At 56.6% G+C, this 25,713-nt stretch overlaps 1 protein-coding gene across 4 annotated transcripts in view; it reads left to right on the top strand.

Annotated features, from left to right (window-relative positions):
* TNS1 (tensin 1) overlaps nucleotides 1–25,713 on the top strand; it is a 174,042-nt gene that overhangs the window by 131,762 nt on the left and 16,567 nt on the right. For 3 of the 4 annotated variants that reach the window (XM_082840656.1, XM_082840654.1, XM_082840655.1), the window contains 5 exons: nucleotides 6,086–6,282; nucleotides 7,207–7,282; nucleotides 10,811–10,903; nucleotides 20,094–20,292; nucleotides 23,699–24,765. In XM_082840656.1, coding sequence (XP_082696782.1) covers nucleotides 6,086–6,282; nucleotides 7,207–7,282; nucleotides 10,811–10,903; nucleotides 20,094–20,292; nucleotides 23,699–24,765 — 1,632 coding nt within the window. The remainder of the gene's footprint in view (nucleotides 1–6,085; nucleotides 6,283–7,206; nucleotides 7,283–10,810; nucleotides 10,904–20,093; nucleotides 20,293–23,698; nucleotides 24,766–25,713) is intronic. The other variant, XM_082840653.1, reaches the window with a different exon arrangement.

The raw sequence follows: 25,713 nt of genomic DNA, 5'->3' as shown, positions 1-25,713 counted from the left end.
GGGGTGAGCACAGATAGAGAAGGGTTGAGTTCTGGAGCCTTGAACATTTAGCAATTTGAGGCAGGAGGAGGAACCGGCAAAGAAACTGGTATGGAGCAGTGTTTGAAGTGGAGGAAACTCAAAGGGTGTGGTTCTCTGGAAGCCAGGAAAGGGTGATATTGGTCACTGCATGGCCCCTGTGTCGTGAGATCGATTGGAGTCAGCTGGGGGGAATAAAAGGACCTCACAGGTCCTTACAGGTCCTTACGGTGCATCCTCATCTTAAGGACTTTTCGGTGGTACCCAGCAGTTTGGGGCAGGAGTAGAAAATCCTAAGTGGCTCCCGTGGAAGAGGGTTACTAAGAGGGGTGTGATGGAAGAATGAAGGGCCGAGGGATGCCCCGATGCTCAGGAAGATGACCCTCGGGCTCAGACTGGCAGGGTCACTGCCGAACCCAGGAAGAAGCAGGTGACCGTGAGAGGAGAAAGGTCCTGGGATGAGGTCGTGTTGACCGTGAGGGTGGGTGAGGTATGGGGCCACAGGACTGAAATCTCCTGGTCCCAGGCTGGCACCTTCCTGCTCCATGCTGGGGTTGGAAAAGAGAGAGGTGGGTGGCGTCCCGCTGGACAGCAGAAAGTCCACCTGCCCTTTGGAGAAGCGAGACCCTAGATCCACCCTCTCATCTTGTCTGACACCCTGCCCGCCCCCCTCCAGCCCGTGGCCAGAACCCAGACTCAGAACACTGACTAACCTTGATTTTCTCTTTGTTTTTGTTTTGTTTCGTCTTGTTAAATGCCTTGTCCCTGGCGTTCTTCGTGTGTCCCGTGTCCATCTGTCCCCTGTGCCGTGGGCGTGGTGCCTTCCTTGCCTGGTGTCCTCCCCCCCGCCCCCCCCCCCCGCTTGCCTCCCTGCTGCCGGCTCCCCGGGGTGGGGTGGGGAGCAGCGTACAATGCCAGGCTGCAGGGCACTGGGCAGAGTGTCGGCTCCGGGCACCCTCCTCTCCACCGGCTCCGATCTTCCTCTCTCTCTGGTTGGTTCCTCTCCCCGCTTCCCCCTTTATGACTCACCTGAGCTCTCCGTTTCTTTCTTTTCCCTTCTTCCTTCATGAGCTGCTCCTCCACATTTTTGCCCACTTTCTTCTACCTCCTCGTTTCCCATTTCCTCCTCACTTTCCTTCCTCTCCCTCTTCTGTTCTCTCCGTCTCTTTCTTCTCCTTGTCCCCCACTTCTTCTCTCACTGCCCCCTTCTTCCTCCTGCCTCCCTCCTCTCTGCATGAGTGGGTGCTCCCACTTCTGCATGGACACGGCCTGATGCTTCCAGCCTTGGCCTTCCCTGCTGGGAACAGGGTCCGGGGTGACTAGGTGAACTTTCAGCCCCCCCATGGGCACACAGGCCTTTGCAACAAGGGTGCTCAGTGAGGGTTTGGGACAGTCCGGCTCCCCAGCTACCTTGGCCAGATCACCTGGGCTGCCCGGCCAGAGCCTCAGCAGGAGCCAGGCCGAGCTCTGCGTGGACCAGAGGGCACAAGACGCAGAGTGGTGCCCTGCCACCTGCTGCGCTGTCCATTCTGGAGTACGGCACTCCCTGGGGACAGGGCACCCCCTCTGACCTCATCCTGAATCTCTGATCCTAGGACCCATGGCCAAGAGTCAGAAGCCCTGGGTGTGGTCCTGGCTTTTCCTGTGACCTCCTCTGTGACACTCCCGGGCAAGTCTCTGAATTGCTCAGAGCTCTGTCTCCCAGTGTGACACGTGGAGGATCGTAGCCTTGCCACGTGCCTTTTGCATGGTGGCTTGATGTGCCCCAACATGGTGGACCCCCCATCAAAGTCACGTTGCTCTGTTAGAGGGCGATGTCGTCCACTGGCGTCTCCCACCAGCTCTTGGACACACAACCCCTAGACTTCTAGCTCTGGGGAGGGAACCACCTCATCCTTTCTCTGCTCCTCAGAGCCCAGAGGCCCAGGGCAGGGAGAAGACGATGTGCTCAGGCTTACCCCAGGCCGTGGCCTTGAGCAGAGTTCCGGGAAAAGCCTTGGGGGTGGGGTGGGGTGGGAACTGTTGACTCCCAGTGGCAATATCTGGTGCTCTCACGGCCCCTCCTTCTCCCAGTCCATGGATAATGGGGAGATGGTTCTAGCAGAATGCCTCCTGTCCCCCTCCTCTCCTGTCCCTCCACCTTTTCTCGGCCCAGTGGTGGGGAGTGTGGTGTTCGGTGGGGCCTGGGGGTTTGGGCAGTTCTGGGTGGTCCTGAGGGGAGCTGGCATGGCTTGCCCTGGGGCTGCTAGTGTGGTTGCCGTGTGGCTTTCTGGTGCCCTGGCCCAGCAGGTGGCCTCCCGGATCCCCTCCCTTCTGGAGCCCCAGGCAAGCAGTCGGACACCCAGCCCCGCCACCTGGAGCTGAGGAATCCAGTTTTTTGGAAATTGGAAGGCTGGAAAGAAGAGCTGGGTCTGTCGGGGTGGAAGCGGCCAGTCCTGGGGCGGGTAGGGGAGGCATGTGATGAAGCCTGACACCAGGGCATATGGAACTCGGGGGTGGTGGGCAGCCATGCTCCATCTATTAACCAGGTGTATTGATGTGTGTTAGGGCTACAGCCCCTGGAATTGCCCGTGTGTGTGTGTGTGTGTGTGTGTGTGTGTGTGTGTGTGTGTGTGTGATGAAGGGGATTCACGGCCTCAGTTCCAGCCCACTTTAGGGGAGCCTAGGAGCCAGCTGTTCCCCCGAGCACAACACCATCCTGGGGAGCAGAGTGAGGACCCCGGGAGATGGGGCTGCTCCGGCCCCTCGCTCTTCAGGTCTGATGGTCAATGTGGAGGCCCCGGGCTGAGGTGGCCACTGTCCTCCAGGAGGAGGGGAAGGTCCGATGCCCACAGTGCGTGACATCCCTTGGAGGATGACAAAGGGCTTCTGGATGTAGCGCGTTATTATCCCAAAGGCCGCTTTCTGGCCGCTCCTCGTGCTGCCGGGGCTGGAGGGCTGGACTCACCGGCTTTCCTGGGAGGACCTTCCAGAGTCCCTTGCCTGCCTCTCTTTCCCCCTTTCTTCGTGAGCTTCCTCTGGCTCCCGTTCTCCTGCTGGGGAAGGGCTGAGTGTGGAGGTTCTGAGGGTGACTGTGACCCACCCCTGTTCCTGCCAGGCTAAGGCTGCGTGCGCCCACACGTGTCTGTACGTGTGTGTGTACGCGTGTGCCTGTGTGTGTGCAGGGAGCGGGGCACGTAGACGGAGGCCCTGAGAGCGGGGCCGGGGCCAGGAGACCAAGAAAGTCCTGGGGTCGGGGTGGGGAGGGGAGGAGGCCGGTGGGGAGTGCGGGTCTATTTTTATTATCCGTCAGCTTCTGGGACATGAGGGAGTGGTGTTCTCTCTCTGACACTGGCTGTCAGCTTGTGTCCAGACGTCCCAGCTTGGCTGAGGAACAATGGTGCTCTCTTCTCTCCCCTCTGCCATGGCCCGTCTCCCCTCCCGTAGAGAGAGACAAGAGAGAGGGAACATGGCTCTCCAGGCGCTCCGGGGCAGATCTGGGACTGCCAAGGCGGACAACAGTGGGACACTGTGTTCAAACAATGTGAGAGGCCCAGGCTGGCCACTGGGGCCGTGGGTGCTCTGCGGGAGAGGGGCTGTCCCCGTGGGAGTGGTATGCCGGGTCTTCCCCCTTCTGCAGCGGGAGGCTCTGCCCTGCAGGACCCTAGCTCTTTGGACGGCAACCTGTCCATCCCCCCTGCCTCTGGACAGAGCCGGTCCCACTCCAGTGGTGGTGGAGAGGCGGCTTGGAGAGGTGTGATTACCCTCAAGTGTCTGACTGCCTTGGGCCAGGTCTCGCATCCTCCAAAGCCCAGAAGCCCCTCCAACGGTCCCGCCTCTTCTCTGGGCCGCTGCAACCCTCTGCATCCCCGGAATGTGGGGGATGTTCTGGGTGCGTCGGGGAGAATGCTCTGTGTCCCTCTGGGAGACTTAGGGCCTCGAATTGAAACAGACCCAGTTTTCAAGGGCAGATATCGGATCCCCAAACAGGGAAACTGGCCACCCCTTGCAGAGGCACGGGGACCTGCCAGAAAGAGGCTGCGGGTCTGGGCCAGCCGGAACTGAGAGCAGCCCTAATGCGTTTCTTTTAACCTTGGGGCTGAAGTTGGTTCCAAACCCCAAGGGCCTTTCCCAAATGGGCCTCCTTTGTCACGATTATTATTAGAAAATCAATGGCTACGTCTCTTTCTCTCTAATGTTTTTGCCAGGAGTGGAAGCAGCAGCGACTTTGGACCAAGCTGCCCCAGAGGCCTGAGGGGGAAGGGGGCTCGACGGTGGGGGGAGCACGGCCAGGGACAGGGCCGGTCAGGGTGCACTGCTTCTCTGAGGGCTGGCAGCCTGGGATTGTTGTAGGGTCCCGGCTGCTGCCCCACCCTTTAGAGCCAGGCCCTGTCTTTCATCCGTGTTGATGATCATAGCAGCCCCTGGTTAGGTAGGACTCTGCGACCCCCATTTTTCTATTCTGAAAATAAAGGTCCTTCGAGGCAAGGGGTTTATTTGCCTTAAGTAAAGCAGTTGTGAGTCTGGTTTACCGTCTTCAGCCAGGGCTCTATTTTCCTCGGTTGAGATGGTAGGCAGGTTGCCTCTGATTAACGAAGAGCCCGAAGTGGAGCCTCAGAACATCCCCACCCCCCCGAAAAATAAAGAGCACCGCCCCACCCAGCTACCTTCTGCACTTACATGTGCTCTCCAGATGGGGCTCCTAATCAGGAGATGATATGAGTGCATGACTTGGAGTGAGGGTGTGAGTGTTCGAGAGTATGTGTCCATCCCTAGACTTGGCAGCCGGCAGCCTGCTGTTCATGACAAGGAGGGAGGCTTCCCAGCCTGTGCTCGTCATGACAGCCCTAGTGGCTGCTCCAGGCTGGAGCTGAAGGGCCCCCAGGGCCATGCAGACCCCACTGCGGAGGGTACATGGTGATTCCGTCTGAATGAGGGTGACTTCTGCTTGGCTGAGCTGGCGTGTCCCTGCGGCCAGCTGTGTGTGCATGTGCGTGTGTGTGTGTGTGTGTGTGTGTTGTGTGCATGTGTGCCACGAGGCGGTTGGTCTGCCCACAAGTGCTGGCCTGAGGCTGCTGTGGCCAGGGTCTCACAAGACCTTTGATAAGTCCCAGCACCTCTTCTCACCTGCCCCCTCGGGTGGTGGTGAAAGGAGGGCTGGGAATTTCCTCCTGCAGGGTAATGAGGGCAAGGGGCCCGCCCTCAGGCTGGGTCTTGGCCTCTGGGCCCCGGGGAATAAGTTCTCTAGGATTCTGGAGCCAGCTCAGTGAGGCAATGGGTTTCGTGCGGCAGCCCAGCTGTGGGAAGAGGGAGTGGGAAGGGAGGAGGGTGAGATTAACAACATCCCCAGGCCTGCGGAATGGAAGGGAAGTGCACAGAAGCAGATGGGGCGCATGGCGTCGGGCTCTTTGCCTGCTGCTCTGCTGGGAGAGGCAGGCTGGAACCTGGGCCATCTCTGGGGCAGGAGAAGGGTGAACAGATAAGGGGCCAGCATAGAGGAAGCGGGAAGGAGCTTTCAGAGGTGCACTGGATGAGGGTTGGGCCCTCCCAGAGAAGGCCAGCAGTGTTCCGGGGGCCGGCTGGGGCTGGGGACACTGTGACAAGACTTAGTCATTCCTTGATTTCTTCTCGCGAGCGCCATTTGCAAGATGATGCATCATTCATTCTTTCCAAAAGTCTTCCCCACGGGCCTGGTGTTGCTTGTTGGTTGATGCAGTCGCCTTGGAGACTGATTCTCCTCCCTCCACCTTCCCTCTTTTGCCTGGAAGCTCTGGCCCTCTGCCTCCGGGGCTTGGAAGAAGTTGACATCTGTTTCTTGTATCAGTCCTTTGTGCTCTGGGCCCCAACCCTGTGCAGAGTGGAGATTCTTGGTGAAGGCCAGCCAATCTAAGCCGATCCCCCACCCTGCAGAGAAACCGGGGTGTGGGCAGAGGGAGGCTGGTGGGAGGATGTGCTGAGGGGAGACAAGCCCAGCTCCAGCTGGGCCCCCTGGGCTAAGATGCACTGCCTTCTCTGGGGGAATTAGGCCTGATGGATCCTTTCCCCCACATTATGCTCAGTGTTTTCTATGCTCTGCCATTCCTCCCAGGGGTGCAAGCTCGGGAGAAGCAGCCTGCAGAGCCCCCAGCACCTCTCCGGAGGCGGGCAGCCAGCGATGGGCAGTACGAGAACCAGTCGCCAGAACCTGCATCGCCCCGTAGTCCTGGGGTTCGCTCCCCTGTCCAGTGCGTCTCCCCAGAGCTGGCTCTCACCATCGCTCTCAATCCTGGAGGGCGGCCCAAAGAGGTGAGTCCTGGGACCGTATCCTGGGGCCACAGAGCGTAGCGGAGCCCACCTGAACTATTGAGGAACTTGATGGTTAACTGGGCAGCAATGACCTGTCAGTAAACTCAGTAATCTTTCCTCCCTGCATCCTCAGCCTAGGTCTCCTCTCAGGCTTGTGGAATCTGGAGCCCATTTCCTTCCCTAAATAGCTTTTATGCCCCTACTTCTTCCATGAACACTGAGACTGAGGTTCCCTTCTTGATTCCTAAAGGGCCCCCCCTAGAAGGGTGGTAAGGATCCTGGGTATGATGTAGGTGACCACAGTCTCTAAACTCCAAGCCAGATCCTGGAGACTGACTTTGTTTTTGAGCCCTTTCTAGACGTGTGGTTTTCTCGGGAGATCAAATTTCAATGTCAAATTGTTTGTATTTCTGAGACGTTCAGTTGTTTGAGGAAGTAGGTCTTAAACTTTAGCGAGCATAACAATCACCAGGGAATCTACTAAAAATGTAGGTCCCCCAAGTCCCCCTCCAGAGATTCTAGCCTATTAGACCTGGGATGGGACCCAAGAATCTGCATTTTAAACACGCACCCTGGAAGATTCTGATGCGAGTGGCCCATATTTGATACAATCCAGGTTAACAAGTCATTCTGGATATAAATGGCGTTTGGACATCTTTTCTCTCTCGCCTTCAGTAACCTGCCCCCAACGTCTTCTCTTTGGCCCTGTTGTGAAATATTCCCAAGGCAGGTGCTGCTGGACCATGGCCTTGCATAGCCACTTTTCTATCCTCTTGGCTGCGAGGAGTTGTTGGGCTCACGGATGGCGAGGATCTCCCTTTGACCTCTGTGTTTACCAGGGGAGGGCGGTGGTCAGGCTGGTTAACTGGGAGCCCCTCCTCCTCAGGGTCACAGCCACCGTTTTCCTCCCTTGTTCTTCCGCAGCCCCATCTGCACAGCTACAAGGAGGCCTTTGAGGAGATGGAGAGAACCTCCCCGACCAGCCCACCGTCCAGTGGGGGTAAGAACTTCACACTCAGCCTGCCTTCCCTGGGTCCCCTCTGGCCTGTGTGAGCACCCAGGTTTGGGGGTGCTGGCAAAGTTGGGAGGGGCCAGAACCTGCCGCTTCCCATCCCTATGGCTCATTTTACTCCAGCTTCCCTCCCCCGCTTCTATTCTTTTCTGCCGTCCACGCTCACACGTCTAAGGATGCAGCAGCCGCAGTCCTGGGATCCGGACTGACCTACTGTGGGGCCCGTGGGCTCCCACCTTACGGAGTTTGCTGGTTGCTGAGAGTCTTCGCATCCTATGTGCAAAACATCCCCCATCCTAAAGGGACTCTTTGTGCCCTGCTGGTGTGTCTCTGAGACACCCCTTGACCTTCTTGCTTCTGATCCCCATTTTTGTCTGCATCCAGGCACCTCTTCCACTTCAGGCAACCTATTTAGGTTCCACCGAGGAAAGAAAGGTTCAGAAGCCTCAGGCTGACCATATCCCCATCTCATTCATCCCTTGGCTTCCAGACAGGAGCCTTTAGTCTGATGCTCTCACAGGAGAGGCAGATCCCTGAAGGGCAGAGACATTTTTACCCAAAGAGAAGACCTGGGTGAGCCCAGGAGAGGGGCAGTGTTCCTTTTTGTGGTAGAAGAGACATGAGGAGGAGCTGGAGGAGGCCTGGGAAAGCAGTGATGGAAAACAGTACCAGGCTGTGAAGGACTCAGGGTCCCCGTGAGAGGCCTGGGTCGGCAGAGGTAGAGAGGCTGGCGGTGCTCCAGGATCAGATTGGGTGGGCCCTGCCCAGGCTATTCACTTGTCCCACTGAGAGGGGAGGAGGGTGAGGACGGGGGAGTTGGAGCTGGCCATGCGTTCTCCTGGTGGTCGGCTGTCCCTCAGAGGGGAGGAACGTGACACTGGTACCTGGCCCCTGCGCCAACAGAACTCGTGTTGGCTACCATCTTGGACACGCAGGAGGCTGAAGCTATGAGTGGATGCCATGGCTGTCCCTAGAGCAGTGCTGTCCAGTGGAAAAATAACATGAGCCATGATTGCACTGGAGAATTTACTAATAGCTCTATTGAAGAACATACAGGAAACTGGAGAAATTAATTGTGATGATTTTTAAATTTAACTCAAAATATCCAAAGTATTATAATTTCAATAGGTAAATCGAAATAAAAATATGAATGAGATATCTTACAATCTTTTAAAATAAAATCTAAAAAGAGGCTGGTGAAATTAATTTTAATAGATTTTATTTAACCCCAAGGATCTAAAATATCATTTCAACATGTAATCAGTATAAAGAGATATTTCACATTCTTGTTTCATACAAGTTTGAAATCACTGTGTGTTTTGCACTTACAACTTTGTTTAGACTGGCCACACCGCCTGTGCTCCATAGTCCCAAGTGGCTCATGGCTACCATATTTGGACAGTGCAAGCCCAGGGCAATCTGCTCGAGATAGCTCTGTGCCTTTTATGACTCGTGGAATGTCTCTCCCTGGTCTTAACCCCCCATCTTCACACCTGCTCCAATTCCCTGTGGGTCCAAATAGCCAGGATCCTGGCCAGCACCCTGTTTGGGATGAAGCCATCCGGGCTGGGCTAGAGTTGCGTTCTGCCACATGTTGCTGTTCGCATTCTTCTTTCCCTCCCCTTCTCCCCTTGGCCAACCCCGAGAGAGCCCCGGGCAGGGAGGATAAGTTAGAGGTTTCCTCCATGCCCAGAGGCGGAGAAATGCGAGGAATTCTTCTCTCAGGAAGCCAAGCCTTGCCTGGCTTCAGGGCCACCCACTTGTCTGCCTCAGAAGGGCCAGATGCCTGGGGACTGAGGACAGGAGTGATTAGGGACTTGGAGGTGCTGAGGGGAGCCTAGAGAAACCTCCCACCGCCTCTGTCCCCTTGTCCCCTTCACCTCCTTTCACTGGTCCACCTGTGCCTCTGCTGCACCCGCTGGGCAAACACATGCAAACTTGTGGGCCGGAGAGACTTCGTGGTCATTCCACGGACAGTGGTCTCTGAGGCTGGGCTCGTTCTTCCATAATTAATCACATTCACAGTTGCAAGATACCTCTGCGTGTGTGTGTGTGTGTGTGTGTGTGTGTGTGTGTGTGTGTGTGTGTGTAATGAGAGACAGAGGGATACACAGGGGCATGCAGGCCTAGACCTGCGCCATGGCTAGGTGTTTGTGTCTGTACACATTTGTCCCCTCTGCTGTATTTGTCTGTTGGGCATCTCAGGGTTAGGGTGGAGCAAAGGGGTGGGCCACCCATCTGGACTCCTGCGATGCCTCTCTATTCCCACAGACCCCTATGTACACACCGGCATGTGCACACGTAAGTTATTTAAATTGCTTTCATTGGGAGATTATATTTTGGGGGCTTAGTTTCCTACAGGTCTCACTGTCTTTGGGGAGAGGGAGGAGGCGCCAGGGAGGGTCCTGGAGCTGCTGTGTGCGACCTGGGCACCCAAGGGGCACAGCTGGTCTGTTGAGGCCATCGGTGTGGGGCAGGCAGTCTTGGGGTCTGGCACACCTGTGCGGCTGCATGTCCTCAGCAGCTATGGCCTCTGCAGGGTCCCGAGAGCTGCGGCCGGAGACACAGAGCTCATTTCTTTACTTCTCCTCAGAGGTGTGTTAGGAGACGTGGCAGCTGCCGCTGAGAAATCTCGTGACTGGGCACAGCAACCGCCCTGCAGCTCAGCTCGGAGTCCGGCCACGTCCTTGGCTAATGGGAGAAAGCCTGACCGCCCTTTCTGACCTTGTGTGTCATGTGACACTTCCAACCCAGACGGGCGGCTTGGGAGGGAGCTGGGGCTCCTGCGGGGTGGTGGTGCTCTCGGCCAAGGACTGTAGAGATGGGGCTTCTCCCTCTTCCAAACACTGAGGTTTGGCGGTCAAGAGAGCCCCCTGCTGAGAAATTCTCTCTTCGTGGGGCTTGCAAGAGACCTGTTTGGCTGGGGGCCAAAGACCTGTGGCCGAGGGCGAGCCTGGGGACTCAGGGTTGGTTCTGCTGGTGGTCCCTTCTCCTGCTTCTGTTCTTTACATGTTGTGCTGTCTTGACACTCCATTTTCTTTAAGTCCATCTGCCTGTGTGCCTGTGTGTGTGTGCGTGTGTGTGTGCGTGTGCGTGTGTGTGTATGTTTGTGCATGCCTGTTTGTTTGGGGGCGGGTAGGGAAAGTGAGAGAAGGGGGTTAGAGAGAGAATAACAGGGAAAGGCAGAGGGCACCCGAGAAACCAACGTGTATGTTATAAACCACGGCCATGCGGAGGGACCGTAGCAAAGGAACTCAGGGCCTAGGGATAGAAATTACTTTCTGGAGGTTGAGGGGCAGGGCTATTTGCTGACTTCCTTTAGCCTTTACACTGTGGAGAAACACAGAGACAGGAGAGGCAGTGGAGCCGCAGCAGCGTTCCCGGGGCTGGGGCTGGTTCGTCCGCTCAGCCTTCGGCTGCCCACCCTCCCCGACATGCCCAGGCTCAGGAGGGGTCCTCTCCCCAGCCCATCACCTGCGCTCACTCCTGGGGTCTCGCCTCTTCTTCTCGGCGCAGTGCGCTCCCCTCCAGGTCTGGCCAAGACACCTCTGTCTGCTCTGGGCCTGAAGCCCCATAACCCAGCCAGCATCCTGCTGCACCCCACCGGCGGTGAGTGGTTCCAGTGGGAAGGGAGGTGGTCGGGGAGGCTGGAGGGAGGAGTGGGGGGTTGGAGGACCCCTGTGGTCTTGGGCAGGGCCCAGAGGTGGTGGGTTCTCAGGACCCTTCTGGAAACAAGGTGGCAGCCTAGCTCTGTGTCTATGATGAGATCAGGCCTCGGTGGGGCTCTCTGTGTGGGGTGTGAGGGGGACGGATACCTCTGTAGCCTTCCTGCCATTGCCTGGTGGGGTCAGTGCCGCTCCCAGCATCCTCTGACATGGGGGTTTGGAGGCCTGCCCTGTTTCCCTGGAGTTGGTTAGGTCTCTGCCGGAAGCCTGGCTTCCACCCCCCAGTGTCCAGGCGCTTGTGTACACGCACACACCCCCGGCTCACACCTCGTCACACTTCCCGGCTCCTCTCCTCCCTGTGGGGAAGGGGCAAGTGGGGGCCCTGGGCCCTCAGTGGCCGTTTCCGACAGGCTGAGCCCAGAAACTTGCTCCCTAGACTCTGGTTTGGGGGCTGGGCTGGGACTCTGGGGACAGCTTTGCTTCTTTTCCTTAATCACCAAAAGACTGATCCAGCCAGGTAGGCGGGCAGTGGCGTGCAGGTGTGACCCACGCAGACACAGCAGGGCACAGCCTCCCTCTCAGGATGTGTCTGCATGGCCAGGGACACCAGGTCACTGGGAGGGGGGCTGCCTGTCACCAGGCCAGCACACTCCTGCTTGAGGCGCGGGAGCTGTGACAAGGACACCGGGCCTGCTGTTCCCAAGAGCGAAGGCCTCTCTCAGCGGTGCGCCCTGAGTGCCTCGCCACCCTGGAGCCCCGGGGCCCCGTCTGGGTGGACCGCACCCCTCACCCTGTGGCCCTTCTGGAGAGTCCGTCTCTGCCCCCGTCTCACCCCTGCTTTCCCACCTCCCTTTTCTCAGCAAAGTCTCTCTCTCAAGAAATAAGCCGTTAATCCATCTTTCTCTCTCCTTTTTGCTCTTCCTCTCCATCACCTGCCTCTCCTTCCTCCTCACCTCTCTTCCCATCTTCCCTCAGACGAGGATGAGGGGAAGGTGGTGAGAGAGCTTTCTGAAGGTAAGTGTGGCATCGCCGTGCTGCTGCTTCGCGCTCTCCGGGTCTGGGAATGGCTTTTCACTCCGTTTGCTCTGCCTGACGTGGGGGGCCAGCTCTCTTCTCGGATCAGGTCTCATGTGATTGAGCACAGAGCCCCCTGGTCCCCACCCCTGTGCTGAGCTGTCGCTCCGGACGCTGACTGAGGCGCTCACGGCCGCAGAGCGCGGGTCCAGGCACGGGCAGTGTCCAGGCGCTACTGCGGTGCCACCTTGCCGACAAAACAGCCCTCCCCCGGCGGTGCTTCCGCCCGCCTGCCCGGGGTGCAGCAAGGCCCTTCAGAGGGCGGGTTTTTCTTATCCCGTTTCCCGGGTGAGCCCCACATTTATAGCTCAGAGCACGGTTTCTCAGCCTCGGCACTACCGACGCTTAGGGCCGGACAGTTCTTCGTTGTGAGGCTGCCATGTGCATTGTAGGATGTTTACAGCATCCCTGGCCTCTACCTGCTGCACGCCAGTAGCAGGCACCCAGTTGCGACCGTCAAAATGGCTCAAACATGGCAGATAAACACTCCCAGTTCAGAGCTACTGTCTTGGAGCCACGAGTTGCCTTCTTGAAGCCCTTGCCTGGTTTCATATCAACACAGACGGTAGGACGTCTGTCTTTCTGGGATCTTGGATGACTTTGGGGATTTTGGAAAAGCTATGGACTCACCCCTATACAGATGCCTCCGGATATCCGTGCACATAATTGTGACAGGTTCAAGGAGTTAGCACATCTGTGTCCTGGCTTAACCCCTGATTTAGATGAACTCGCATCGCACGCAGAGAAGCAGAGAGGGGATGTAAGCGGGTTGAAGGCCTTTAATTTATTAGGAACATAGCTCAAATGATGCCTCAGAGCAGGTGGAATGAGGGGAATGCTGGCCTGGGTGGCCTGGGCATCCATGTCCCCGTCTCTACCGGGCTTGCTTGGACAAGGTGGGCTCCACTGAGCACCTTGCAGCTTGGATGTGTTAGATGTTCTGACTTCTCACCTTGGCCCTGGAGCTGTGTGGCCTGGTTTCTTTAAACACTCTGTCCGGTTTCTTTCTTTCTTCCTTTTATTTTGACTGCGCCACGGCTTGTGGGATCTTAGTTCTCCAACCAGAGACTGAACCTGGGCCCTCAGCAGTGAGAGCACAGAGTCCTAACCACTGGATCGCCAGGGATTTCCTCCATCTGGTTTCTTAAGCCCACTTCCCACTTCCCTTTGAACTCCTTACCTTGATTTTCTATCCCCCAATTGGGCATGGGCTGTGCCCCTCTGAATCTGCCATCACCCAGAAAAGATGGCTGGAGTTTCCCATAAAGCTTTGCTCACTCCTAGCCAGCCAGAGTTCTGGCAACAATGCCAGGCTGCCTGGGGGGTGTAGAACAAGGCAGCCCCCCCAACAACAGATCCCAGAATGGGGAGAGCCACAGCGGGGCCTCACCCCCAGTCAACCTCATACCCGGGGAGAGGACCTCCCCCAGGCTGGTGGCTGACTGCTGGTTCCCAGCAGGAGTATAGAATCAGCTGGGGCCTGGAGCCAGTGTTGGTGTGCTGTGTTCCAGGTGCACACCCACACAGGAGCTCTTGGGTCCCTTCGTGGTTGCTGATCTCCACAGACTGGTGGGACCCACACGCTTTCCAGTGGGAAGGTCTGAGGGTGACAGGCCCTGGCTGTGTGTTCCCCACTTTGAGGTGACACTTCAACAGATCGGAAGTGACACCTGACCCTTGCACCTTATGAGAGAATCTAGGCCTACAGGGCCCCGAGCCCTCTGACCCTCCCACCTGTCCTGCAGCCACAGAGTTTGCAGGGGAAGGTTCTTAGGGCTCGACTCTACCACACCCATCATTTTCACAGATGTGGAGCTGAGGTCTGTGTTGTGGGGTGAGGGTGGGGCATCTTCCCAAGCTCACAGTTAAGAGGAAGCAGGGCCGAGACTGGACTTACTGGTCTCCTGTCTCCTAATCAAGGGGCTGTTTCAAAGCCCTCCTCCTGCCTCCAGGCGCCATGCCCTGGGATTCTAGCATGGGGATCGGAATTGTTGTCCATCCCCCCTCCCTGGGGAGGGAGGTGGGTGGAGGCAGGGGACATTCTGTTTTTCCTGACTCACGCATCACCTCCCGGGTCAGACTTTGCTGACCCTCTGAAGCACTGCTTGATTTCCCTGCTGATACTCTGATGGGAAATTCAGAAAAAGATGCTTGTGAGGAAAAATAATCAGAGACAGACAGACTTATTCAGCTGGGGGAAAAAAAAGACTTTAGGGGAGTCTGTTCCGTTCAGTGTGCCGTGCTAAATGCTTTACATTCATTCATTCTGTCATTCGTTGATTCAACAAATATTTTGTGTGCCTCCTATGTGCCAGGCACTCTGGAGATATAATGATAAGCATACTCTGATTCCTAATCTCGTGGAGGAAATTCATGAACCGGCGCGCCAGAATTAAATTATCACCGAGAATTAAGTATTGAGATAAGTGCTCCGGAGCGAAGGGATACAGTTTTATGAGACCCTGGCTCATAAAAGAAGTAAGATGGGAGGGTGAGTAACATTAACTCAGTGACACTGGGATGGGAGAAGAGCATTCCATGTAGAGGTAGAGGGCATGTGCAAAGGCCCTGGGGTAGGAGGAACAGCATGGTCCACGGAGCAAGGGCGGGGAGTGTGGTACAGAGTGAGGGTCAGCAGGCAGGGGCGGGACTGTGTGGGTCATTGTCACATCATCTTGTTTAATAATCACAGAAGCACTGTGAGGAAGGTGGCAGGAACCCCAGTTTGCTGATGAGGAGATGACATGTATGGATGTTAAATGACTTGTCCAGGCCCCGACAGTCAATTGGGGGCATGGCTGAGAGCCTACGCTGGATCAGCCCGTGGAGGCTGCCCCTTTCCATGTGATAGTACGGGGCACAACCTCTAAACATAAACAGTGTCTTTACTGGGTACCCTTCTCCATGAAGGAAGGAGAAGAAGAAGGCCTGTAACAGTAAAGGCATGATATCCTCAAGATATCAAGGATATCTTCCCAGTGGGGAAACAGGGAAAGAAATTGCTGAACCTTCTTTCCTGGAGGAACGGGAACAGGGAACATTCAGCTTAGGTTCTTTCTGTTCAGATGATTAGACGGGATGGATGTGGCACAAAGGAAGACAGTGGACTAGAAATGGCCCCTCTGGGGATCCTTCCTGCTCTGAGATCCTCGGTGATGGGTGGACTGTGGCATCTGGGTACTTTTGGGCAGTGCTGTGCAACACAGATTTACTGAGCACCTACTCTGTGCCAGGTCCTGTGCTAGGTACTGAGGGCTTAAAGATGAGTGAGCTAGCCTGGTAAAGACAGATATCTCTGCATAAGGTAGAAGTGCTGAGCTGGGGGAGGAACGGGGTGTGATGGGAGCTCAGAGGAGGGCTGTGTGGCCCCATCTCAGAGTTTGGAATTCTAACTTTTGAGTTCCTGGATTGGGCCTCGGGGGGTTTACTTCCTCCCTACCCCGCATCTGCATGTCTTCATTTCACTTGGAGCGGGCAGACCCTTTCTCTCCAGGCAAAGAACCTTTTCTGGGAGGCAGGAAATGCACTTCGGGGTGTGGGTGAAGAGCTGACAGTGCCCCCAGCCTGGTGGGGCTAAGTCACTCAGCCTCATGTCCAGCTGCTCTCAGCCTCCAACAGCCACTTGGAATGGGTTTGGGCTCCTGGAATGTTCTACACGAAGCACCCTCCCTGGCCCCTCCTCTCCTGCCCTTCCCAGTTCCCGTTGCCTCTGGGTGCAGCTGCTTGGGATCGGCAGAGAGGAGGAAAGCAGCAGGAGAGAGGGTAGAGGGAGGCAGGCACAGGCACAGCTCGGGTACAGGTGGGCAACGGTGGGGCTGCTTATAAACCGGCGTTGCAACTAGTGGAAAGAATTAGAAGGGACTTTCCTTCTCTTGTCACTCGATCCTAGCTGGGCAGGTGAGTATTCTCATTCCCATTTTACACATGAGGAAACTGAGTCCCAGAAACGTTCAGCAGCCTGCTCCAGGTCACCCCTCCAGTAAGTGAAAGTAGGGGGAGCCCACAGGTTGTATGTTGTACTGAGGTAGGGAGGAGGGAGGGAGGATGGGGACAGACAGGAAAAGGGAGGTATTTTCAATATGGAAATCTGAGTCTGAAAACTTGGGAAAATGGATGTTTTGGCCCAAAAGGTTGGTTTTGAACAGTTCTGGAGATGGACTTGGAAAATCAGATATCTTCCCAAAGATCCCTCCTGCTCTGGGTTCATGAGGAAGAGAGATTGAGTGAATCTCTACCCCTGATTTGGGCCTGGAAGGTCAGCCAACCAAGGAAGAGGATGGAGGTAGAGAGTAAGGTGAGGGCAGAGCCAGGCGGGCTGGGCCTGAAATCCACAGGCCTCGAGCCTCAGAGCAAAGCCCCAGGCTCGTTGGCCACCTCAACTCATAGGGCTGTTTCCAGCCTTCGTGGTGGGAATGGCTTCTGGTGCTTCTTCCTGGGTAAGCGGTCCTGTCCTCCAGGTTCAGAGGCTGAGTCCTCTGAGAGCTCCTCTGTAGCTTAGGATCTGGTGGGAGTGGGGACGGGGCTCACGAGCCTCATGCCTTAGGGATGTGGCCATCCTATAGGATCTCAGTTTTCTAATATCTCCAAACTTTCTAACGTACAGTCCCATTGATGTTCTGTGCAAGCTACACTCAGGCTCCTGTCACTATGTCTGGGCCAGAAGGAGTTAGTGGGGACGCAGCCTTGAGTGATGGCAAACAGAGCAGATGGGAGTCAGCATCTGTGGTCCCAGGCTTGGCACGGTCCTGACTCTGGCACCAGGTGGTGTGGGCGGCCTTACCTCAGTTCTACTGCTGGTAGAAGCGGTGTGCGTACTTTTTCACAGGATGGGGTGCTTATGTGAGTCGGGAATATAATATGAGTTGCTTACCCGCTTCAGGTCTTGGCAGGAAACAGCTGGCTCATTCCAATGGGGCAACCGAGGAGACAATGGACTATTTAGAAGGTCTGGGCAAACCGACGAGGGATGGTGAAGCACCCCGCCACCGGGTGGCCCTCCTAGCAGGAAGTGGGAGCCATCCGCCCGCCAGGCCTGGAGGACAGGAGGGAGCCAGAGGAGAGGGCCCCCGACTGGAGCTGGGATCTTGGGTGGAAGATGCAGCCCTGGCACTTTGACCTTCTCTCCTCACCACCCCCCCACCCCCTCCTAGTCTCTCCTACTAGCCAGCGGCCGAAGGTCAAAGCCATGTGGAGCCCTGAGGCCGGGGGTCTGGGGGATGCGGTCGGTAAAAGCTGGCCTGCAGGGACACAGAGCAGGTTGGGGAGTGGATCAGAAGGACATGGCAGGTGGAAGAGATCACCAACTTCAGGGCTCACCACGTGCATTTTAGCTTGACCTTTTGGGGTCAGCAAGAATTCAAGAGAAGGAGAAAAACGAATGTGTGCCTTTTAGGTCTTAGTTATTGTGCACCTCTGTGTGGGTGGGGCGGAGGGTAAAGGTCACACATCTACTAGTTTGTGGGACAGAAACTTATTGAGGACTTACTGTGTGCCAGGCACTGCAAATACAGATCAGCAAGGAGCCCGGGGCTGCCAGGGAGCAGATGGATCCCCTTGCCATCTCTGGGTGGGAGAGAAGGGTGCTAAGCGCTGCGGGCACCAGCGTGAAGCCGAGAGCCTGGAGGTGTCCAGGAGGAGTTTTCAGAGAGTGACCCCGGGGTGAGGGATGGGCAGGGAAGGTGGGCTCTGGCCTTGGGTCACAACTGCCATTTCTGTGGGCGTGAGGGGTCTTGTCTGAGGTCTCTTCTGTCAGAGTTACCCCAGAGCATGAAGCCAGCCCCCCAAGGCTAAAGACACTGAAATTCTCGGCTCCCTGATTTTCACCTGGCGGTATGTGCAGGGCCCAAGAGCAGGACCTGGGCCAGACTGCCTGTGTTCCTAGGCCAATTCTGCCACAGTCTACGTGTGGCCCAGGCAAGACACTTACATTCTCCAAATTCTACTCTCCTCATACAGTTGTTTGCTATTTTTACTATTATTAATAGCCCTGTGGAGCTGGGTCTTCTCTGGCTGATGGGCTGGAGTTCTGGGTAGCAGCCAACTCTGGGTGTCCCAGGAGGCTGTGGCCCCTCTAGGCCACCCAGAGACAGCATTGAGAGTCAGGAGATGGTAGCCGTGGCCGCTGATTGGCTGTGTGTTCTGGGGCAAATCGCTCCACCTCTCTGGGCTGAGCAGACAGGTTACATCAGGAGCCAGCGGTCTGCGGCCAAATCCGGCCCATCATCTATTTTTGTAAAGAAAGTTTTATTGTAACACAGCCATGCCCATCGCTTAATGTATGGTCTGTGGCTGCTCGCGCGATAACAACAGCAGAACCGAGCAGCTGTGAGAGAGACCGTCTGGCCCTCTAAGCCTGAAATATTTACTGTCAGGCGCTTTTCAGAAAAAGTGTGCTGCCCGTCTCTTTGCTACAGCAGGGCCTCAGGCTTGGACGGCATGGCATCATTGCCTTTGGAGGGGCTGTGGCCTGGGGTTGTGTGGGGTGGGGGGGTGGCCCGGGCTGGATGCGGGGGTTTTTGAGGGCGCCTTGCTGGCCTCAGCCCACGTGGACTCTATCTCTGGGTGCCGAGGTGGCTGGTCCTGTGTCACCCTGGGCTGGGTCCCTGGAATGGGCTGCGCCATGCCTGTCGCTTTGCAGACCTCTTGGCCCAGCCTCATTCACTGCTGCTGTTGGTTGGAGGGAACTCCGTGTGGAAACTAAAAGATACACTGGCAGCCTCTGGCTGGAGTTGTATGCAGACCGCAGGGCTCCTCCGTAAAGGGTCCTGTTCTAAAGGACCATCCTCTCCCTGGTCCCCAGGCCTCTGGGCCTGGATGCAGGCTATCAGGCCTGGAAGTCACCTCAGACACCAGGGCCTGTAGCGGCCCCGTAACGCCTTGGTGATTGGGCTCCTTCCAAAGTAAAGCTTTCTTTGGGCTGAGGGGAGGGGGCGATTCTCTGACTCAGTGGTCAGCACAGTCCGGCTGCAGAGGCTCCAGGGGCCTGCCCCCTGCCCCCGCCCCCAGGGCTGCACAGACTCTGCAGTTCTTCCATTTCTGAGGCTGGTTTCAGCAGATGCCCTAATTGTGGGCAGAGGGTAGGTGTGTGCTCAGATCATGTTCCCCCTGGGACGTCCTCAGGGACGGTGCCAGGTTTGGAGGTGGTAGGAATGTCATCTATCCCTGATCCTGTCCCTGGAGAAGCCCAGAGTGCCCTGCTTCTTCTTTCCTGTTTGATAACAAGTTAGTCTGGGGGCTGGCTTCAGAGGCCGGGATCGGGGGCTGGGAGGGGCGCACAGCACTGGGTGGGGTGGTGGCCCGGGAGACCCGAGTCCTGGTTGTACCTCCAGCCGCTTCACTCTCCAGGCGTCAGCGTCTGCATCTGCAAAATGACTTTTCTGGCACTTGTTCCTCCCCCCTCCCCCGCCTAGCCTTCCTCTCAGGCCATTCTGAACACCAAGTGGGATAATGATGTCAGTCTCGGGAGGAATGCTAAGTGTGTCAGGCAAGGTGGGTGGGTGTGTCTTGGCATGCAGGGGCTGGGCGTGACTCACCCGCACAGGCCTGTTGCTAGGCCAGCAAGCCTGTTTCTGGATTCTGGGTGTGGGGAGGAGCCAGCATGAGCCCTGGCGCTGTCCCGAGATGCACGGCTGGGCTGGAGCTTGGGGTCCACGAAGAGCTCAGACTCCAGCGGTGCCTGGGGAGCCTAGAAGGGCCTGGGGGCCTGGGTAGCAGGTCATAGAAAAGAAGCAGCTAGAGGGGATACCAGTGAAGGATGGGCATCCTGGCTCTAGGAGGGAGGATTCTGTGATGGCTGTGTTTTGGGGTCCATTTCTGGGAAGATTCTCAGAACGAGGCCCCAGTTAAAGGTTCCTTGAGGACTCTCACAGCTTCTCCAAGATGCTGGGAAGAGGGTGGGCCTGGGCAGGCAGAAGCCCTGGAGAATTGCCCTTTGCCTGCTTGGCTGTCCTTTTGGGTTGTCCCCATAGGCCCTGGGGAAGGGGGCTCCCTGGAGGTTGGGTGGGGTCCGCACTGCACCCCTGTGGATCCAGACTCAGTCCCTGTCCCCTTGCACCTTCCAGAGCCCCGGAGCTATGTGGAGTCGGTGGTGCGGACGGCAGTGGCTGGTCCCCGGACTCAGGATCCTGAGCCCAAGAGCTTTAGCGCCCCGGTTGCCCAGGCCTATGGCCGCGAGACACCCCTGAGGAACGGGACCCTGGGAGGCTCCTTTGTCTCCCCCAGCCCCCTTTCCACCAGCAGCCCCATCCTCAGCGCTGACAGGTAAGTGGGGAGGAAGATCCAGGCCTGGGACAGCACAGATGAGGCCTCTTGGATCTGTCTAGGGCGTGGACAGGCAGAAATCACATCCAGGTTGCTGCTCCTGGGAAACTAGCTCATCGGGGTGCATGGTGAGAGCGTCCCCTGAGTGCCAACTCCCCAGGGAGAGTATGAAGATGAACAGACATAGTCCTTACCACAGGTTTATTTATTTATTTTTTAAAGTTTTTTAAAAATAAATTTATTTATTTCATTTATTTATTTTTGGCTGTGTTGGGGTCTTCGTTGCTGCGTGCAGGCTTTCTCTAGTTGTGGTGAGCAGGGGCTACTCTTCGTTGCGGTGCGTGGGCTTCTCATTTTGGTGGCTTCTCTTGTGGCTGAGCACGGGCCCTAGGCACATGGGCTTCGGTAGTTGTGGCTCACGGGCTCTAGAACGCAGGCTCAGTAGTTGTGGCGCAAGGGCTTAGTTGCTCCGCGACATGTGGGGTCTTCCCGGACCAGGGCTCGAACCCGTGTCCCCTGCATTGGCAAGCGGACTCTTAACCACTGCGCCACCAGGGAAGCACTTTTTTTTTAATTTAAAAAAAATTTTTATTTTTATTTTTTGGCCACACCACGTGGCATGCAGGATCTTACTTCCCAACCAGGGATGGACCCTGTGCCCCATGCAGTGGAAATGTGGAGTCTTAACCACTGGACTGCCAGGGAAGTCCCCTTCCCCCAGGTTTAAAATTGAACACGAGTAATTACTATGTGGTGAGTGCTTCCTACGTGCCAGGCATTTTGCTAAGTGCTTTCTGTTTAAACCTCACAGCCATCCTATGAGGTAGGTACTATTATTATTCACACTTCTCAGAAGAGGAAACTGAGGCAGAGAGACATAAAGTAGCTTATTCAAGGTCCTACAGCTACATAATAGCAAAAATAGGATTCAAACCGAAGGTGTCTGGCTCTGGAACCCACATCTCTATCCTTCCCCACAGACCTGCGTTATGGTGCCTGACGGTCACTGGGTGAGAGTCAGATGTGCCCAGAGCAGATGTTTAAGCCACGAGCTCAGAGCGAGAGGCCGCTATTTCTGCCTTGGGATGCAGAGAGGGTCTCTGGGGGCTGAAAGTATTTGTGCTGAGGCCAGAAGGATGAGCAGGGGTTGAAAGGTGAAGGGGGAGGGAGTGGCCCTTCCAGAAGGACAGCATGGCAAGGACAGAGCCGGGGGCGGGGGTGGGGGGGGTGTGTGGAGGTGTTGGGCATGCCGGCCTCGGGCACGCAGCTGCTGGTGAGGGATTGCTGTAGGGTGAGAGGAGGGATGTCTTGGCGGATGGCTGGCTGGCGTTCTGAGGCGGGTCAGACAGAAAGGGTAGCCTGAAATTTCCCAGAGAGTGAGGCTCCTGTGTTTGGGGTGCAGTGAGAAGCTGCTTGACTGGGGGTGGTGGTGAGACTTTATGATGGGGAGACAGGGAAGACAACATAGGAGAGGGACCCTGAGAGGAGCCTAGGCAGGGCAAAGGGTGCCAGGCGGGGAGGGGGCCCCAGAGAGCCTGCCTGGAGGCCGGAACTCGCCTCCAGGAGGGGAGCCTGCCCCTACCATCCCTTCCCATGTCCACTGCCCTTCCCAGCCCGGGACCCCACGGGGCCCGGTCACTGTCCAGCCACCTCTTCACAATTCTGCATGTGGAGGGGTGTGCCAAGCTTGCAGTGTACCTGCACTGGTCCAGCGTAATGCACCCCTCCTGGGTCGGGGCGGGGGGCATGGGTGAGCAGAGGCACTTTTCTTCTGGAGGCTAAGAATTTGAAACCTCAAGCCAAGCACACACACCCCAGTCCACCTTACCCCTCCCCAGCCTCCTGATGCCTCCATTTTTGGAAAGGTCTGCCTCTGGGCAGAAGCTGCATTCTTCTTTTAGAGGAAAGGAGATTTTCCTCACCTCTCCAGCCACGCTTGCTGATATTCAGGGAGTGCTGACATTAGGAAGTTTTCACCCTTTCTCACTCCTCAAATTCCTCCTGCAGTAGGCCTCAGGAAGCCAGCTTCTCCTCCAGAACTCCATTTCCATGTCCCCAGCCCCCACTGTGCAGCCTGACCTATCCCCCCATTCCTCAGAATCCAGGTTATTCTGTACCGAAGTGGTGTTCCACTTTGGCCCCTTCTGGGATGCGAGGTAGACTTTGTCCTGGCCTGGCCCCTGCCCTTCTCCCTGCCCTTGGCTCGTGCCTAGCCCTCCCACCTCACATCACCCAGGGGACCTGAGCTTATCCAACCTGGCCCAGGGTGTGGCCGGCCAGCCTCCAGACTCCTTCCAGTCTGCGGCTCCAGGCTTTGCAGCATCGTCTTATGTAAGGACCTTCCCCACCCCCCTGCCCCAGGGGCTGCTGGTGCAGAATTTGCCTGCTACCTCCCTGCAGCTGCTGCTTATGCGTGGTCTCTGTCAACCTTTGTCTCTCCTGCCATATCATCGAGGAATAGAAGTTTGGGTCTGGAAGGAATCAGAGTCATCTAACCTATTTCCCTCATTTTACACGTGGGAAAACTTTTAACAAGCAGAATCCAGGTTTCCCAACTCCCAGGCCATGGACTTGTATCAATACTTAACTTCAGAGGAGAACCTTTGACTGTGGCCATTCCCCCAGGTACAACGCCCTCTGAACTGAATTTTATCAGTCTTAGAATTGAGAGCGACCTCTGAGCTCATCTCATGTAACCTCCCAATGGAGGAAATTTCCTCCACAGCATTTGGGTCAAGAGGTTGGTCAGTCTCTGCTTAAATGCTCCTAATGATGGGAGCCTCATTACCATGTAAAGCGGCCTGCTCCATTGGTGGCCAGATCCAGTGGCTAGAATGCAGATCTTATAATGAGCTGAAATCTCCTGTGAGATTTCTTCATCTTTGCTGTTTTGGAGCTACCCAGGAATGGATGCCCAGTTACACTCTCAGTGTTTAAAGATGCTGATAGCACACCTGGGGAAACTGAGTCAAGGTAGGATACTTCCAGTAGGAACAGGATCCAAGTGGTCTAACCCCCTCTCCAGTGTTCAGTTTCTGTGATGCTGGAGGGAGCAACAGAACAGCCACCTTCAGTTTCGATAGGAGAGATCTCGCTCTGACCTGTGGTTGAGCAGTCAGGGTGGTGCTTGAGGATACATGGGCTTTGGAGTTAGACACAGCTGAGTTGAAATCCTGGTCTATTATGAGCTGTGTGGGTGTGAGCCTATTGCTTAACCTCTCTGAGCCTCAGTTTTCTCTTCTGATGTCCATAGGGTGACATATCAAAGCCCTAACTTTCCTGTGCATGTGAGGGGAGCTTTTATTGTCATTATTAGTGGTTGGAGGAAGGGCTGAGGGTTCACTGAAAGCCTGTCCTTCACTAAATGCCATTTGGTGACATCTTGACCTGCCCCGTCTCTCTCTAGCACTTCAGTGGGGAGTTTCCCATCAGGGGAGAGCAGCGACCAGGGCCCGCGGACACCCACCCAGCCTCTGCTGGATTCTGGCTTCCGCTCCGGCAGCCTGGGCCAGCCCAGCCCTTCGGCTCAGAGAAGCTACCAGAGCTCTTCTCCTCTCCCGACTGCGGGCAGCATCTACAGCAGCCCCGACTACTCACTTCAGCCGTTCAGCTCCCTGGAAAGCCAGGCCCGGTCTCAGTTCGGTGTGGCGGGTGTCCACATGGTACCTGGGAGCCCTCAGGCACGGCACAGGACAGTGGGCACCAACACTCCCTCTAGTCCTGGCTTTGTCCGCCGGGCCGTGAATCCCGCCATGGCTGCCCCCAGCAGCCCCAGTTTGACCCACCGCCAGGTGATGGGTCCACCCGGAACTGGTTTCCATGGTAACACGGTCTCCAGCCCCCAGAGCAGTGCAGCAACCACTCCGGGAAGCCCCAGCCTGGGTCGGCACCCTGGGGCCCACCAGGTTTCAAGCCTCCATGGCAATGTGGCCACCACTCCAGGGAGCCCCAGCCTGGGCCGGCACCCTGGGGCCCACCAAGGCAACCTGGCCTCCAGTCTCCATGGCAACGCAGTAGCCAGCCCCGGAAGCCCCAGCCTGGGCCGTCACTTGGGAGGGTCTGGATCTGTGGTTTCCGGCAGCCCCAGCTTGGACCAGCAGGTGGCCTATGGTGGCTACTCCACCCCTGAGGACCGGAGACCAACGTTGTCCCGACAGAGCAGCGCCTCGGGCTACCAGGCCCCTTCCACGCCCTCCTTTCCTGTGTCCCCTGCCTACTACCCCGGCCTGAGCAACCCCGCCGCCTCCCCCTCGCCAGATTCAGCAGCCTTCCGGCAAGGGAGCCCGACACCGGCCTTGCCAGAGAAGAGGAGGATGTCCATGGGAGACCGAGCGGGCAGCCTCCCCAACTATGCCACCGTCAACGGGAAGGTGTCCTCCTCGCCTGTCGCCAGCGGCATGTCCAGTCCCAGCGGGGGCAGCGCCGTCTCCTTCTCCCACACTCTGCCCGACTTCTCCAAGTACTCCATGCCAGGTGCGCCCTCCTTCCATGTCATCTCTCCCGCTGACACATGAAGCCCAGCAGTTAGGGTACCTGTGCTAGTCTCTGTTCTGACATCTCCCTGGCAGACACAACCTCGGGTGGGTCACCAACTTCTGGGCCTCAGACGCCTTACCTGTGTAATGGGAGTTGGAGCTGTGGTCGTGGCAGCCTTCCCTGTGTAATGGGAGTTGGAGCTGTGGTCGCGGCAGCAGTGGGGGCAGGGATGAGGAGGTAGATGCGATGATGGCACTGCTGTTACAATGATCTTCACCATCATCGTAGCCACCACCACTTGTTGAGCACATGCTCTGTGCCAGGCTCTGAGCCAGGGACTATCTCATCAGTCCTCATGGCCACCTGGCAAAGTGGGTATGATTTTGCCCATTTTGCACATTTCACACATGGCCACCTGGCAAAGTGGGTATGATTTTGCTCAATTTGCACATTACTTTTCCAGCCCACAGCACGGTTCCCACCTTTTGATCCCCACTTTGCGCACATCACTAATAATAGATCTGGCAGCCGGAGCGATATGGCACAAGGCCGAGGGTTAAGCATTTTTACTGGAGTCTAGTTTCTACCAGCCCGGCTTCGCTGAAGCCCACGCAGTCTTGCACACTGAATTCTTCTCTCATCGTCAGAACTGGGCATCTTTTGCCTCCACTTAGACGGCTCATTTTCTAAACAAAAAGGTCAGGGTGTCAGCTGATCTGCAGCTTCTCAGCCAGATCTCCAACCTGACTATGTACAGAGCAGCCCTGGAGCCCTGGGACATTCAAGGAAGATTTAGAATGCTGCAGGCAGCCTGGGATGGGCCCCAGCTGCCCAGATTCTCAGTATCACTCCCAGGTCCTGCCCTGAGCCTGCCAAACGACACTGCACACCCCTGCTTCCTGCTGCTCGCCAGAGACATCTGGTTCCCAGCCCCAGTTCTTGGAG

The sequence above is a fragment of the Leucopleurus acutus genome (assembly GCF_964270905.1).
Source record: "Leucopleurus acutus genome assembly, chromosome: 6".
Lineage (NCBI taxonomy): Eukaryota > Metazoa > Chordata > Mammalia > Artiodactyla > Delphinidae > Leucopleurus > Leucopleurus acutus.
The sequence above is the reverse complement of the archived record's forward strand: the minus strand, read 5'-3'. Positions and strand labels throughout refer to the sequence as shown.